Consider the following 16485-nt stretch of genomic DNA (forward strand, 5'->3'; position numbering starts at 1 on the left):
ACCGCATCAAAGGGACGATGGACCGTCAATGTACCGTCAAATCTTGGGTGAGAACCTCCTTTCCTCAGCCAGGGCATTGAAAATGGGTCGTGGATGGGTATTCCAGCATGACCCAAAACACACGGCCAAGGCAACAAAGGAGTGGCTCAAGAAGAAGCACATTAAAGTCCTGGAGTGGCCAGTCTCCAGACCTTAATCCCATAGAAAATCTGTGGAGGGAGCTGCAGGTTTGAGTTGCCAAACATCAGCCTCGAAACCTTAATGACTTGGAGAAGATCTGCAAAGAGGAGTGGGACAAAATCCCTCCTGAGATGTGTGCAAACCTGGTGGCCAACTACAAGAAATGTCTGACCTCTGTGATTGCCAACAAGGGTTTTGCCACCAAGTACTAAGTCATGTTTTGCAGAGGGGTCAAATACTTATTTCCCTCATTAAAATGCAAATCAATTTATAACATTTTTTACATGTGTTTTTCTGGATTTTTTTGTTGTTATTCTGTCTCTCACTGTTTAAATAAACCTCCCATTAAAATTATAGACTGATCATGTCTTTGTCAGTAGGCAAACGTACAAAATCAGCAGGGGATCAAATACTTTTTTCCCTCACTGTAAAAGGAGGGAAACATTGAAATTTGTATTTTGGGATGATTTTCAATTACAGAAACATACATCTGAGAACCTTTTTAGATGACAATCGGAGAATACTGCACTTTCCCCACGACTACTCTGTACAGCCAGTGTTATCAGTCGCAGTGGAAAAGAGAAAACCCACAATGCAGCCACTCAGCAACTTCTCCTATCACAGTATTGGAAACACTGTTTCAATATCTAGGGTTGTTCATTTTCTGCCTTGGATGGTACTCAATTCCCAGAGTTGATTTGATCCCACACAGGACAATACAGTACATTCTCAACACACAAAATCATCTTCGGATTTCTCTCTCAAATACACGTAACCAGTATCACATTCTGTAGCTACGATTTTAAGAAATTCTTTGAAAGTTGTGAAACCTGATTTCTGATGGAATAAAAGTCCTGGAGGAGGAGGAGGAGGTAAAGCAGTGTGTAATACTACAGTAATGAACTACTTACAGAGGCTGGGGTCTTGAGTTGAGGCCATCTTCTCACCAGGTGAAGGGTCCCTCTTCTGGTCCAGCTGGTAGCTACTGGAGGGGGCTCTTCTGGATGGGCTGGAATGTACGGCTCTCACTTCCTGGTTAGGGAAAGAGAGGGAGGGAGGGAGGGAGGGAGGGAGGGAGGGAGGGAGGGAGGGAGGAGGAGAGAGAGAGAGAGGGGGAGGTGAGCACATTATCAGAGGAAACACCTGTGCTTTCCCAGAAGGGGGTGGTGATTGAGGTACAGGTCATAGCCCAATCGGCACACACACACAAGCTGGTATGCACACACACACACACACACACACACACACACACACACACACACACACACACACACACACACACACATGCCTGTACACACACAGTGCCAGTCTGAAAAATTATCCGCCCAGTGAGTGTTAGGTGTCATTGAACCCCTGGACACCAGTGGAACATTGTCGATGGTAGTGAGGATGTCTGTGTCTGTTGACTGGATGGCAAAGAAAACTCTGAACTTACAGCGCAAACACTGATGACCTTGACTGGAATGTGCAAAACAGGCATTGACTGGAAAGTTACAGCAAACAAATCACTCCAGTGAATTTTAATTGGCAAACTCTTGGTGTGTGTAGCAGATTAAGGCATACTTCCATCTCCACCCTTCAACAGAATTGTAGGTTACACAACTACCGTGTTAGACAAAATGCAATATTATAATGCAAAACGTGTCTCGTTGTTAGTGGCATATCCTTGTGTTTCCTGAAGCGTTTCTTTGTCTAACATAGAAACCAGTAGACGAAGCACGCCTAGTTTTCTTGCAAATCAGCACTGTTTGGAACAAACACACCTATGTGTTGTTTTCCAGAAACTATTTGCAAATCAAATGTGTTCCCTGTGGTAATTCATCTACAGATTCCCAGCGGGACCTGGGGAAGAGTGACAACAAGCAAACAACAACACAAAGACACAGCAGACAACGCTCCCAAACACCTGCCACAATCAGAGAAATGCAAATCTGGGACACACACACACACAAAGACACAATGTATTTGAAGGGCATGTCCATGAGAGGAACAGCTTGTGCGGTGTGTCAAGGTGACAGGTCCAAAACAGCGTGAACAGAGTTAACCTGTGGTCTGGGTTTGTCGATTGACTGAATGTGGGATGTAGTCCCTCACACTTCAAGCTTTGTCAACAGCGATACTGTAGGTAACACCATGTAGCTGAACGCTCCATTCTAACACTGTAAAGCTCTAACCACTCCTCTCCTCAGGAAAGAGCTCCAAGCCTCCCACCGGATCGAGTTACGATTTCTTTTGATGTCTCCCGTTATTTAATAATGATAAATAATAAGTCTATGACAGCGCTGTGTGTTGCTCCGGGGATGTTTAAGAGCGTCATTAGCTACAGTAGAACTGATGTTTGAACAGCATTTGTGTCTGTGAAGTGGGGATTGACAGTATAGAGAGGACTGTGTGCTAATCTCGAGACGAGGGTTCCATTCAATCTAATACACAAGGGGATTTTGGAGTTAAATCTCCTATAAATAATAATGCTCCACTACAAACATGTTGGCACAGTGAGCTTATTTTACTGTTTACAACAATCCAGGTACACATTGTATCACAGCAAGCAAGTGGTGTATTCTAATAGATTTCATTGGATAGGGCCCACAGTCATGTTACCGGGCAGACTGGGCTGGAGCCCCTCTGTTGCTATTCAGCTCTGAGGTCAGATGTCAACCAACAGGGCAGGATGTAGAAAATCTGTATCAGTGGAGTGAGCATTTACATCACATAATATAGTCAGCAATCATATGACACATTTCTATACAAAACATGTCATATCTCTACTGTATATATATACGTACATGGTCATTCAGCAGTATCCTCATGTATTTCCTCAACCATTCCCATTAGAATAGATCAAATGCTTTCTGCTTTTCTCCACTATTATGCCACATCATCTCCTGTTCTGAAGAGGAATGGGGATCAGATAAGCCAGAGACAGGAGGCCATTTCCCAGGGCTCCTAGTTAGCCAGCTCTTGTCCTCCATATGTTCCCGTTGACCCTGCCACACCTTCCCCATCAGCCTTCCCGTCCAGCCTAGGGAATGACCCCCCTTACGCTCCCCTTGACAGACTGACATCGTTAATAAGGTACGTACTTCAGGAAGTCTACCAGCCTCAGAGACAATCTGCAGGAAAAATAGATCATCCTTTTAAGGGTGTCTCACTAATGAAATCAATGCCACCCATCCATGGTGGTCCATTTCATGTGTGAAATTAATGCTGATATGACAGCGTGCACAGTAAAACGCCGCGGCTGGTCGGACACATGTCAGGGGAAACAATGGTGATGAAATCCAGTTTATTATATGAAGCTGCAGATTGGGAAGTGACATCGTGACCCATTGTTTTCTATCACCTGTGGGTGCACTCATGGACAACCCTGCCTATTAAAATCTAGTAAAGTACGTCATACGGCAACTATAGGTGATCTCTCTCTCTCTCTGTGTCTGTATAGAAAAAGGAGTTCTGGCTGAGAGGATGGACTAGAAGGGGTTCCTGAGGGAAATGGCAGCTCACATGTGACTAGTTTCAGGAAACTAGGCGTATGTCGCGCGTCACTACTTCACAGGAGAGCCATTTGAACGTAAACTTTATTTTAAATCAAAATGCGTTTTTTGGCAGAAATGCCTTCTGGAACATGTCAACTTTCATGTGCCTTAATAACAAACTTGTATGCCATCTGTAAATACGAATAACATTGTTACATTTCGAGCCTAGTTGGTTTAGCCACGGAAAAAGACAGCAACCTTCCCACTAGCCCGTAGTATAAACCAGCCTTTAGTCTTGAAATCTTTGGTTGTTTAGTACTTAGCCTCACGTGAATACTTAAAGATATGGGTGGGGCTAAAGCTTAAGAGGGTGTGAACGATGCTGAATGGGTGTAGACAAAGAAGAGCTCTCCAGTAGGTACCAAAACATTCAAGGGCCATTTTCTCAAAAGTGAGGTTACAAGTTTATCAACTTTCAAAGCAGAATTACTTTCCCATTGTTCCTCAACTGTAGTGTATGATATACCATTTTCTAGCTCTGAGTCTCTACTTTTATCCAATGTAAAAAACACAATTTCAAATTTTGCTACATAAGACCGAATCGAGCCGTTCGATCACATATGTGACTGACTCACCACTTGGAGGGATGCTTCGTTTCAAATTATGCACACACACACATCACCAAGCCTGATTGCCCCTGGCTAGGAGGCCTTATTGCTTTCCTGGCACAACATGAAGTGATATGAAGATGACTCATTAGGATCTACAGTTGATAGTCAAGACAGAGACAGACCATTAGACTGTAGTAGGAATCTGCCCTGCTGCTGGTTAAACCTTAAATCAATCCAATACTTTTCTAATCGATCCAATGTTTTGAGTTACAGCACCACAAAGTTTGCTGCACCTGAGCACATACCTGAAAAAGTTTGATTTCACTTTCTTATCCTCTTAGTGAAATAATAAAGCTGTAGTTTCTGGTTTGGAAGCTTTTGCTTAAACAACAGATACTTCCTGTATGTGAAGGTCATCCAGAGGCACTTAACAGACTCCAGAGTGTCTCATCCAAACCTTGGCAAGAGCTTCTCTTTCCATCTGAATTGTTTGTTTGCATCCAATGCCATAAGCTCTCCTCACAATCCAATAGTTTGCTATGAAAAATATTGTACAGCACAATTCTCTATTGACTCTCACCATTATAAGTAAAGACAGGCGCACTGAAATCCACCCACTTATATTTCAAGCACTCTCAAGCCGATCAGTCCCTACACCCAAACGAGGGCATTGCGTTCATCCACCTCTGGCCTGCTGGCTCCCCTTCCTCTGCGGAAGCATAGTTCCCGCTCAGCCCAGTCAAAACTGTTCGCTGCTCTGGCACCCCAATGGTGGAACAAGCTCCCTCACGACGCCAGGACAGCGGAGTCACTCACCACCTTCCGGAGACATTTGAAACCCCACCTCTTTAAGGAATACCTGGGATAGGATAAAGTAATCCTTCTACCCCCCCCCCCCCCCCCCCTCTTAAAAAAAAAAAAAAAGTAAAGTGGTTATCCCACTGGTTATAGGGTGAATGCACCAATTTGTAAGTCGCTCTGGATAAGAGCGTCTGCTAAATGACGTAAATGTAAATGTAAATGTAGCGAGGAGAGAAAGAGAGAGATGAGAGAGATAGTGAAGGTGTAAACTTGGCAGTAGAAAATTAACAACAATGATAAATGGTTTGATGAAGAATGCAAAATCCTAAGAAAGAAATTGAGAAACCTATCCAACCAAAAACATAGAGACCCAGAAAACCTGAGCCTACGCCTTCACTATGGTGAATCACTAAAACAATACACTATGGAAAAAGAAGGAACAGCACATCATAAATTAGCTCAATGTAATTGAAGAATCCATAGAATCTAACCACTTATGGTCAAATTGGAACACACTAAACAAACAAACCCAAAAAGGCCTATGGTGTTGATGGTATCCTAAATGAAGTGATAACATATACAGACCACAAATTCCAATTGGCTATACTTAAACTCTTTAACATCATCCTCAGCTTTGGCATCTTCCACAATATTTGGGGCGGCAGGTAGCTTAGTGGTTAAGAGCGTTGTGCCAGTAACCGAAAGGTTGCTGGTTCTAATCCCCGAGCAGACTAGGTGAAAAATATGTCGATGTGCCCTTGAGCAAAGCACTTAACCCTAATTGCTCCTGTAAGTCGCTCTGGATAAGAGTGTCTGCTAAATTACTAAATAAAATATTTGGAACCAAGGACTGATCGCCCCAATCCACAAAAGTGGAAACAAATCCGACCCCAATAACTACCATGGGATATGCATCAACCGCAACCTTAGGGAAATCCTCTGCATTATCATTAACAGCAGACTCGTACATTTCCTCAGTGAAAACAATGTACTGAGCAAATGTCAAATAGGCTTTTTACCAAATTACCGTACGATCCCCGCACACCCTAATTGACAAACAAACAAACCAAATCAAAGGCAAAGTCTTCTCATGCTTTGTTGATTTCCAAAAAGCTTTTGACTCAATTTGGCATGAGGGTCTGCTATAAAATAAATAAATAAATCAGCTATATAATAATAAAATGGTGTTGGGGGGAAAATATTATAAAATCCATGTACACAAACAGCAAGTGCGGTTAAAACTGGCAAAAAACAAATTTCTTTCCACAGGGCCGTGGGGTGAGACAGGGATGCAACTTGAGCCCCACCATCTTCAACATATATATCAACGAATTGCCGAGGGCACTAGAACAGACTGCAGCACCTGGCCTCACCCTACTAGAATCTGAAGTCAAATGTCTACTGTTTGCTGATGATCTGGTGCTTCTGTCCCCAACCAAGGAGGGCCTACAGCAGCACCTAGATCTTCTGCACAGATTCTGTCAGACCTGGGCCCTGAAGTAAATCTCAGTAAGACAAAAATAATGGTGTTCCAAAAAAGGTCCAGTTGCCAGGACCACAAATGCAAATTCCATCTAGATGCTGTTGCCCTAGAGCACACAAAAAACTATACATACCTCGGCCAAAACATCAGCACCACAGGTAACTTCCACAAAGCTGTGAACGATCTGAGAGACAAGGCAAGAAGGGCCTTCTACGCCATCAAAAGGAACATAAAATTCGACATACCAATTAGGATCTGGATAAAAATACTTGAATCAGTTATTACACACATTGCCACATTTTATGGTTGTGAGGTCTGGCGTCCGCTCACCAACCAAGAATTCACAAAATGGGACAAACACCAAATTGAGACTGCATGCAGAATTCTACAAAAATATAATCTGTGTACAACGTAAAACACAAAATAATGCATGCAGAGCAGAATTAGGCCGCTAATTATCAAAATTCAAAAAAGAGCCGTTAAATTCTACAACAACCTAAAAGGAAGTGATTCCCAAACCTTCCATGATAAAGCCATCACCTACAGAGAGATTAACCTAGAAAAGAGTCCACTAAGCAAGCTGGTCCTGGGGCTCTGTTCACAACACAAATACACCCCACAGAGCCCCAGGACAGCAACATCAACACAATTAGAGCCAACCAAATCATGAGAAAACAAGAACATAATTACTTGACACATTGGAAAGAATTAACAAAAAAAAATGAGCAAACTGGAATGCTATTTGGCCCTAAATAGAGGAGGAAAGCTTTGACTATGTACAGAGCATAGCCTTGCTATTGAGAGAGGCCGCCGTAGGCAGACCTGGCTCTCAGGAGAATACAGACTATGTGCACACTGCCCACAAAATGAGGTTGAAACTGAGCTGCACTTCCTAACCTCCTGCCAAATGTATGACCATATTAGAGACACATATTTCCCTCAGATTACACAGACCCACAAAAAATTTGAAAACAAATCCAATTTTGATAAACTCCCATATCTATTAGGTGAAATACCACAGTGTGCCATCACAGCAGCAAGATTTGTGACCTGTTGCCACAAGAAAAGGGCAACCAGTGAAAAACATAAATATGGGTTGTATTTACAATGGTGTTTGTTCATTTATTTTCCCTTTTGTACTTTAACTATTTGCACATCGTTACAACACTGTACATAGCCATAATATGACATTTGAAATGTCTCTATTCCTTTGAAACTTTTGTGAGTGTGATGTTTACTGTTCATTGCTGATTGTTTATTTCACTTTCGTTTCTTATCTATTTCACTTGCTTTGGCAATGTAAACATAAATCTCCCATGCCAATAAAGCCCTTTGAATTGAATTGAGAGAAAGATAGAGAGAGGGATACAGAGAGAGACAGAAAGGGAGTGAGAGAGAGAAAACAGAGAGTGAGAGATGAAACATACAGACCGGCATATAGTGGAGAGAAAGAGAGAGGCTGAGTAGAGAGAGAGAGTGTTGTGATGGAGTGGGCCCAGCTTGGCTGTGGCGTCTCCAAGCAGGTTTGAGATGATTAGGAGCCTCTGTCTCGCTGGGCCAGCTAACACACACAGAGAAGCTAAACAGTACTGTGTGCCAGACGGCCAGACGGCCAGACAGACAGACAGACTGCAGAAGTGTTTTATGAGGTGAAGAGGACTATTCTAGACACCAGGTGTCACACCCTGATCTGTTTCACCTGTCTTGTGCTTGTCTCCAGGTGTCGCCCATTTTCCCCATTATGTCCTTTGCATATATACCTGTGTTTTCTGTTTGTCTGTTGCCAGTTCGTCTTGTCTCGTCAAGCCTACCAGCGTTTTTCCCGTACTCCTGTTTTCTCTCTAGTCCCTGTTTTCTAGTTTTCCCGGTTTTGACCTCTGCCTGCCCTGACCCTGAGACTGCCTGCCGTTCTGTACCTTTTTTAACTCTTGTCTGGATTACTGACCTCTGCCTGCCTTTGACCTGTTGTTTGCCTGCCCCCTGTTTTTGTAATAAACTTTTGTTACTTCGACACTGTCTGCATCTGGGTCTTATCCTGAGGTCTGATACCAGGCTTTATTGTTGTAAACACCTCTCACTCTAGCACACTCATCACAACACAGTACATCAAACCCAGAAAAGCCCCAGCAACAGTGGTGGGTTAGTGATGATGTAACACTCCTCTGAGTGTAGGCTACTTTTCACTGGATTTATGGAGGGTGTAGAAAGTACTCTGAAAAGGTTGTCAACGTAGATAGAACATGTATAATTCTTTTTTCCACTGAACATTTCTGAGAGAGATGTATAGAGAGAGGGTCAGTGAGAAAGGGAGAACTACAGAGTCAACATGAAAAAAAGAGTGTGGTTCTGAAATGTGCTCGTCATGCTTCACCATAGATGGGACTTGTTTATGAAGTACAGTGACCTGCTTGTTAAGTCCCCAGAACCAACATCTCTCACACTCTCTCTCTCTCTCTCTCTCTCTCTCTCTCTCTCTCTCTCTCTCTCTCTCTCTCTCTCTCTCTCTCTCTCTCTCTCTCTCTCTCTCTCTCTCTCTCTCTCTCTCTCTCTCTCTCTCTCTCTCTCTCTCTCTCTCTCTCTCTCTCTCTCTCTCTCTCTCTCTCTCGCTCTAGGCCATTCTCTCCGTCTCGTCCCACTGGGGCTATGCGTAATGAATGCAAGTCATGTTTCACTCCCTTTCATCAGGCTCCTCAGCCTCCTAATGTTTGCTGAGTGATGCCAACTACCAACTCCATCCGACACTATTTATACGTACGAGTGACAGATCTAAACTGGTATATCCAGATCCTTCTCCATTTCCAGACACTGACTTTTGAAATAAGCTGAATCAGGGGCCCCTTGTTCATCAATGCTGATACAGTGTTCTGGGGATATAGGCCTAGTCTATCTATATTTGTTTATATGGATATAGACAGGAGGAAGTAAAATAAACTAGCTGCGAGTGTGTCCTCAGTTTGACCCACAGTGCTGCTGTTAATGATTAAGCCGTTACTCAGAATACCGTTTGTTATCGAGTAAGTTATAAATAAAGCTTTAACGAATTTGGAAATAAAATAGCATTTAATCTATTTCGCCATGGCAACCGTCACAGTAGCAGTCAAGTCTGTGTGAGGGGATGTTATAAATTACAGCGCTGTCTCAGAGCAATATCTACATAAATGATTAAACTGTAAGCCCTGTGGGTCGTGTGGTAATCCGTTAGCGTGCATGCTCCGATGCTGTTCTGGGTGTCATACTGTTGAGAAAAAACACCACAGAATCCTGCTGGTGGTGGAGATGGGTGATGACGATAATGAAGATGACTGGTAAACAATAGGAAAGAAATGCTCATAATATGCAAATAACAGATAACTACAAGATGAATGCTTTAAGAAGGGAAACCCCCAATCAAATTCCCTACTCATACAGTATCTAGAATAGTACCTGTTTAAGGTCAAGTAAACGGAAATGGAAAGCCAGTTGAGGATGTGGCCTGGCCATTGGTTGACCTGTACAACAGATAAGTGCTGGTAATAACTGGACTGTGTGGCGTTCAGAGACCAACTCCTTTGTCAGTGGGCCGTGTGGTTGGACTCATACAGCCGTGACTCCATTAAATGATTTGAATCAGTGAAACTGAGACGAGGTGGAAGAGTCTCATAGAGCTAATGGAATTTTACAAGTGAGCCATTGAGCCATGAGGGCCGGGCTGGGCTGGACAAGAGAGGGCTGGAAGAATGGGTCAGAATGAAGGGGGTTTGGTATGGATGTTAGTAAGCTGTAGCCTCAATGTCAACATAACATTCATCATTTGGAGCTTTAGACGAGGCTCTCAAACATGTTTGCCAAATACCACTTCCTGTCAACCAGGGCAGCCAATGAAATGACAGTAAACACAATTGACTAACCCCTAAATATAACATGCAAGCGTCCACGTGATGTTGTGTCAAGTGTCAAGTTACCTAGCTGAAAATTCTGCATATGGGACACATTAAGCAATGTTCAAAGCCTCCATAAAAATAAAAGGACAATCATGCTTTTGCAATACATCCAACACAGTACAGAGGTACGGTAGCTACTGAAGTTGTGAAAATCAACCTAAGCTCCCATGTACATTTCCAACCGCATATTCCACCATCTGAATGCGTGCAGACGCCTCACATTTAAGTATTCAACTGGCCTTCAGGATATGTCACATTTAAAGCCACCCATGACATCAAGCTTTATCATTCACAGTGGGCTATATATTTAGAGTCTGGGTGTCCCGTGAAGTCGTGAGGTGAGGATGGGGAGTGGGCTATCTATCTCAGCCCCCTAGGACCTCCAAAAACAAACTACCCGAGATTAACTCCCTGGTGAAATAACAGGACAATGACACAGGACATGCCATGGTGTGGTGACATAGATTCTATCTCTGTGGAGTGATACATGCTGTATGACTTTGGTTCTATTTATTCATTATAGTCCTACTTGTTTTGGCATGAATATTTATGGTTTGCGTTTGGATTAATGATACAGTGTTATTTGGGTTGTTAACTGGATTCGTTCTGACATTCGTTATTTCTTGTTTATTATTATTATTTTGACATTTTTGCTGCACTGTTAGGAGCTAGTAACACAAGCCTTTCGCTGAACCCGGTATTACATCTGCTAAACTATGTACAGTACGCGACCAATAAACTTTGATTTGATTTGATTAAACAGCTAAGACATTTACAAACGCTTTAGTGTGTAGCACTTTTGTTTATCATTTATAACAAATGTAATAGTTAATTAAAATCTAAATATCAGATGATAATGAATTCCTGATAATGAAGTTGATATTCCTCCTCTATGATGTGCATTAAAACAGCACATGTTAAAACAGCACTAATTATTAAGAAGAGGCAATATGGCGATGTCTCTATAGTCACACTAAATGTGTATATGATATATATATGTATTTACACATCGATCCCTGAGGACATCTCATTAGGAGAGCATGATGATTAAGCTGAAGCAGGACTAATTGGTGTCTTCCAGACATTTGATTGCCCCCCTCTGGTTGGGACTGGTAACGACATCTGATTCCACTGTAAACCAGTACAGCACATATGTCAGAGTCAAGGCCCGCGGGCCACATCCGGCCCGCGAGAAGGTTTTTTACGGCCCCTGGGATGATCTTGATTTATTATTAGAACCGGCCCGCAGACCGCAGCAAGCCGGCAGCCCGCAGATCTTTTACACGCACCAATACTACATTTCCCACAATGCAACGGTGACGCACCGAGCAGTAGGCTGCTTCATTTCAATATTTATTGGCACAGCAGTCGTCAGCATCACAGTAAAATTAACTTTCAGATACCCATCAAAAATGGCAAAACGGAAGGTGGACACTGAGAACCGGGGGTTTCAAACAAGGTGGGAGTCGGAGTATATGTTCACGGAGGTAGCTGGAAAACCTGTGTGTCTTCTGTGTGGAGAAAGTGTGGCGGTACTGAAAGAGTATAATCTGAGACGACATTATGAAACGAAACACGCGGACAAAAACAAGAATATGGACATGGAACAAAGGCTACAAAAGGCAGAGGAATTAAAACGAGGCCTCAAATCTCGACAGGCTCTGTTCAAAAAAGCCAAATCACAAGGCCAGGCTGCTGTCAAGGCCAGTTTTATTTTGGCAGAAGAGATCGCTAAATCAGCCCGGCCATTTACGGAGGGGGATTTCATCAAAAACTGCATGATTAAAGTTTGTGACGAAGTTTGCCCAGAAAAAAGGCAACTCTTTTTAAATGTGAGTCTGAGCAGAAACACCATTGCCGAGAGAGTAGACCAGTTGTCCATCAATCTAAAAGAGCAGCTTGTGAAAAAGGGAAAAGATTTCATTGCATATTCCTTGGCTGTGGATGAGAGCACCGACATTTCTGACATTGCCCAGTTGTCAATTTTCATCCGCGGAGTGGACTCCAGCCTAAGCGTGACAGAGGAGTTTTTGGCTTTACGTCCTATGCATGGCACAACTACGGGGCATGATTTGTATGAAGAGGTGTCAAGATGTGTAAATGAGATGGAGCTGCCTTGGGAAAAACTCGTGGGTTTGACAACCGACGGAGCACCTGCGATGTGTGGACACAGGAGCGGACTGGTGGCGAAGATACGGGAAAAGATGCAAGAGGAAAACGCGACAGGTGAGCTGACAGCTTATCATTGTATCATACACCAGGAAGCGTTGTGCGGTAAAGCCTTGAAAATGGAGCATGTAATGAGCATCATCACGCGCACAGTTAACTTTATCAGAGCCAAAGGTTTGAATCACCGCCAGTTCAAGGCATTTCTGACGGAGTTAGAAACGGAGCATGGTGATTTGCCTTATCACACAGAGGTGCGATGGCTAAGCCAGGGAAAGGTGCTTCAAAGATGTTTCGAGCTTCGTGAGGAGATCACATATTTAGAGTTTTTACTCAGTTCAAGTTTAAAAGTTAAAGTTTAATATTTGTTTTCACTGCATGTTACTTCTCCTTAAACAAAGTGTTGTTTTTGATTAATAGATTTTTGCACTTTATTTTATTGTATTTCAATCCAATTATATTTTAAAAATATTTCAGTTGAGTGGATGATAGAAAATTGCTATTATTGTTTTTTTCTTTGAAGTAAATTTAGCCCACTTTTGCTAAAATAGAAAATATAGGCTACTGATGGTGCCTTGAATACCGGTTTCTTTCATTTAATGTTCATGTTATGGGGATTTTTATATAAAGGAAATTTGTCTTTTGTGTCTGTTGAAAATTAAAGATTACTGACAGAGCCATAAGAAAATATTGCTTTATTTATCTGATCATATTGGAATATATTTGTTAGGTTTTCAGTAGGTTCAATTAGGTTCACTAGACTATATGCGTCATTTAAAAATTTTTCAATGAACATTCGAACAGTCCGGCCCTCGGCTTGTAGCTAAATTTTTTATTTGGCCCTCCGTCCATTTGACTTTGACACCCCTGCAGTACAGGGAACCCGTGCATATGTGAGTGCGTGAGGGCAGGCGTATGTGTGTTACACAACCAGGGCCAGACAGACCATGTAAGCATAAACAGAAGGGGGTCGGCTAGACAGCTAGTCTACTCCAGCAAAAAAGGAGCTCTTCGCTCTGAACGTAAACTATTGCATCACTCCACATCTGTGGATAATGGAAACATAGCCTGTCCTCTACAGTGGAATCAGTGAAGCGTTGGTGCTACTTGTACGATCACCCCGCGATGATCCATTCTCCATTGTTATGTCTAACCTCTCAATGACATCCCAGGCATTCCACTGTATAAATAATAAAATATCCCACCAAAGCTGACGTTTTTTTTAAATATGATTTACAACCCTTCAGATAAGGCTAGAGACAGTCATGTTTTATAGTGAGCTGCAAACCTTTTCTTCTGTGAATTGTGAACACTGGCTTTTGTTAGACGACTAAAACAGAGATAAGAAGGTGACCTTCCCGTTATCTGTGAATACTGTGTGGCTGACAATGCTATTAGAAACCAGAGTGAAACAGAGACAAATTAACAGTCAAATGATTGTGCTTCATTCAAGTCTCCTTAAAATAATGTTCTAAAGGTGTATTAATCAAATATTAATATACCGCTTTATTGTTTCTCAGGTCACCTTGCCCCAAAACGGGACAGAATTAATCTGATTTGGGGGAATAAAAAGCACTTTAACACCACGGCACACAGAACGAAAATCAAAAACGAGAATGAAATCTTCTAGAGAGGAAAATGAAAGGAATCTGATCTAATTAACATTCATTAAGAATCAAATGTCAAATAGAAAGGTCAGCTTATATATGATACAAAGGAAGAATGAAATAGTGACAAGTATCCGTGTTCTCAAAGTTAAGATTCAAGATAATGACAGAAAGATTTTGATCATGGATAATAAAGGATGAAATGAGATTAAATATCTGTCGATGTGCTCTTGAGCAAGGCACTAAACCCTAATTGTTCCTGTAAGTCGCTCTGGATAAGAGCATCTGCTAAATGACTGAAATTCATTTTAGCCTTAGAAGTGCTAACCTACATCGTCTCAGTCTCATCAAGAATGTTAGTCAGCTCATGTCAACGGAATAAAATAATTAGTATTTGAATCAAAACTATGTTAGAAGCAAATGGCTCCTAAATGTATTATAGGACAAGGTCCATTGGGGAATAGCTGAACTCTGTTCTTATCAGGATGTGTTTGGTTTGTTATGGCTTTGTTCCACTCTGTCTCGCCACACTAGTCTAAATATACTTAACGAGGCTTAACTTTCCCCAAAATACAACATTTCACTCAGTACCAGATGAAGTTTTTACTGTGTATTTGAGACATAGCCAGTTATTCTGAGCCAAAGAATGTCTGCGAAAGATTGCATCTTTTGGACCTTTGGCATCAGTGGTTCAGTGTTGTGGTCACAGCAAACTACAGTAATCTGAGAAACATTTCACATTTCCTTTCACATCTTTAGTCATTCACTCTCCCTCTCCCTCCCCAAGCCCAACCTCCTTCCCACCTCTCTCTCTCTCTCTCTCTCTCTCTCTCTCTCTCTCTCTCTCTCTCTCTCTCTCTCTCTCTCTCTCTCTCTCTCTCTCTCAATTCAATTCAATTCAATTCAATTTAAGGGCTTTATTGGCATGGGAAATGTATGTTACCATTGCCAAAGCAAGTGAAGTAGATAGTAAACATAAGTGAAATATACAATAAATATTAACAGTAAACATTACACTCAGAAGTTTCAAAAATAATAAAGACATCTCTCTCATGATTTTAACCAATGAGGTCACTTTTGCTGACTTCACCTTCCTCTTTGTGATCTGAAGCAACACCAGAACCCACAGATCCACATAAGAAGACAGACAGCAGGACCCAGTCCAGAACTCTAACTACGACAGGCATAATCCAGTTCCCTATAGAGCCACGTCTCCACTCTGCCTGCGCTCCCATCTGACCTGAGGCAGGCTGGCAGTATCTAAAGGCCCTCCACTCCCCCGTTGTCGACATACCAATTACAGGGTTATTTTAAAAATACAGCTTAACCATAAATCCCCAGGAATAGGCCTTAAATAACACAGTTTGGAATAAGCTCCGTCGTCTGTGCATGGCACTGCACTGCACAGGCAGCATGTGCCACCTACTGGTTTCAGCCCACAGTCGGCAGACTCGAGAGACACCATACTGAAGCTGTGCTGCCGCCTCAAGACCTCTAAAAACTACAGAGCTGGGACTACTGTATGTTTATTATGAGTAGGGCTCAGAGTTTTCCCTGATCATGAGCTAACTAGGAACCGGGAACAACTCTGGGCCCTAATTATAGACTATGGTCAGGTGACAAATCATCTGGTTATGAAGTAGTCAGGGCTACTATGAGTCCCACAACTAAGCAACCAAAGCCAGTGAGCTCACTGAATTGGTAAATAAGAAGTTAGTCAGTATCAGAATGGGTGATTAACAATACCCTGGTCTTAAATACATACAAAACTAAAAGCATTGTATTTGGTTCAAAACATTTTCTAAGACCTAAATTTCAACTGGAGTTGTGCATGAAGTGTGTGACCATTGAGCAAGTTGAGGAAGCTAAACTTCTAGGTATAACATTGGATGGTAAATTATCATGGTCAAGGCATGATGGGCTCCCGAGTGGCGCAGCGGTCTAAGGCACTGCATCTCAGTGATTGAGGTGTCACTACAGACCCCCTGGTTCGATTCCAGGCTGTATCACAACCGGCCATGATTGGGAGTCCCATAGGGCGGCGCACAATTGACCCAGCGCCGTCCAGGTTTGGCAGGTGTAGGCCGTCATTGTAATTAAGAATTTGTTCTTAACTGACTTGCCTAGTAAAATATTGAAGGGGAGGGGTATGTCTGTTATGAAAAGATGCTCTGCGTTTTTGACCCAAAAATCAACTGTACTAGTTGTTCAGGCTCTGGTCTTGTTCCATCTTGATTACTG

The 16485-nt window shown here is 42.4% G+C and overlaps 1 protein-coding gene across 1 annotated transcript in view; it reads right to left on the bottom strand.

The window, feature by feature from the left end:
• LOC311116820 (uncharacterized protein) overlaps positions 1 to 16485 on the bottom strand; it is a 46948-nt gene that overhangs the window by 28146 nt on the left and 2317 nt on the right. Inside the window, exon 2 of the mRNA XM_084191855.1 lies at positions 1092 to 1212. Coding sequence (XP_084047981.1) covers positions 1092 to 1212 — 121 coding nt within the window. The remainder of the gene's footprint in view (positions 1 to 1091; positions 1213 to 16485) is intronic.

The sequence above is a fragment of the Coregonus lavaretus genome (genome assembly GCF_964263955.1).
Source record: "Coregonus lavaretus genome assembly, contig: HAP1_SCAFFOLD_864, whole genome shotgun sequence".
Lineage (NCBI taxonomy): Eukaryota > Metazoa > Chordata > Actinopteri > Salmoniformes > Salmonidae > Coregonus > Coregonus lavaretus.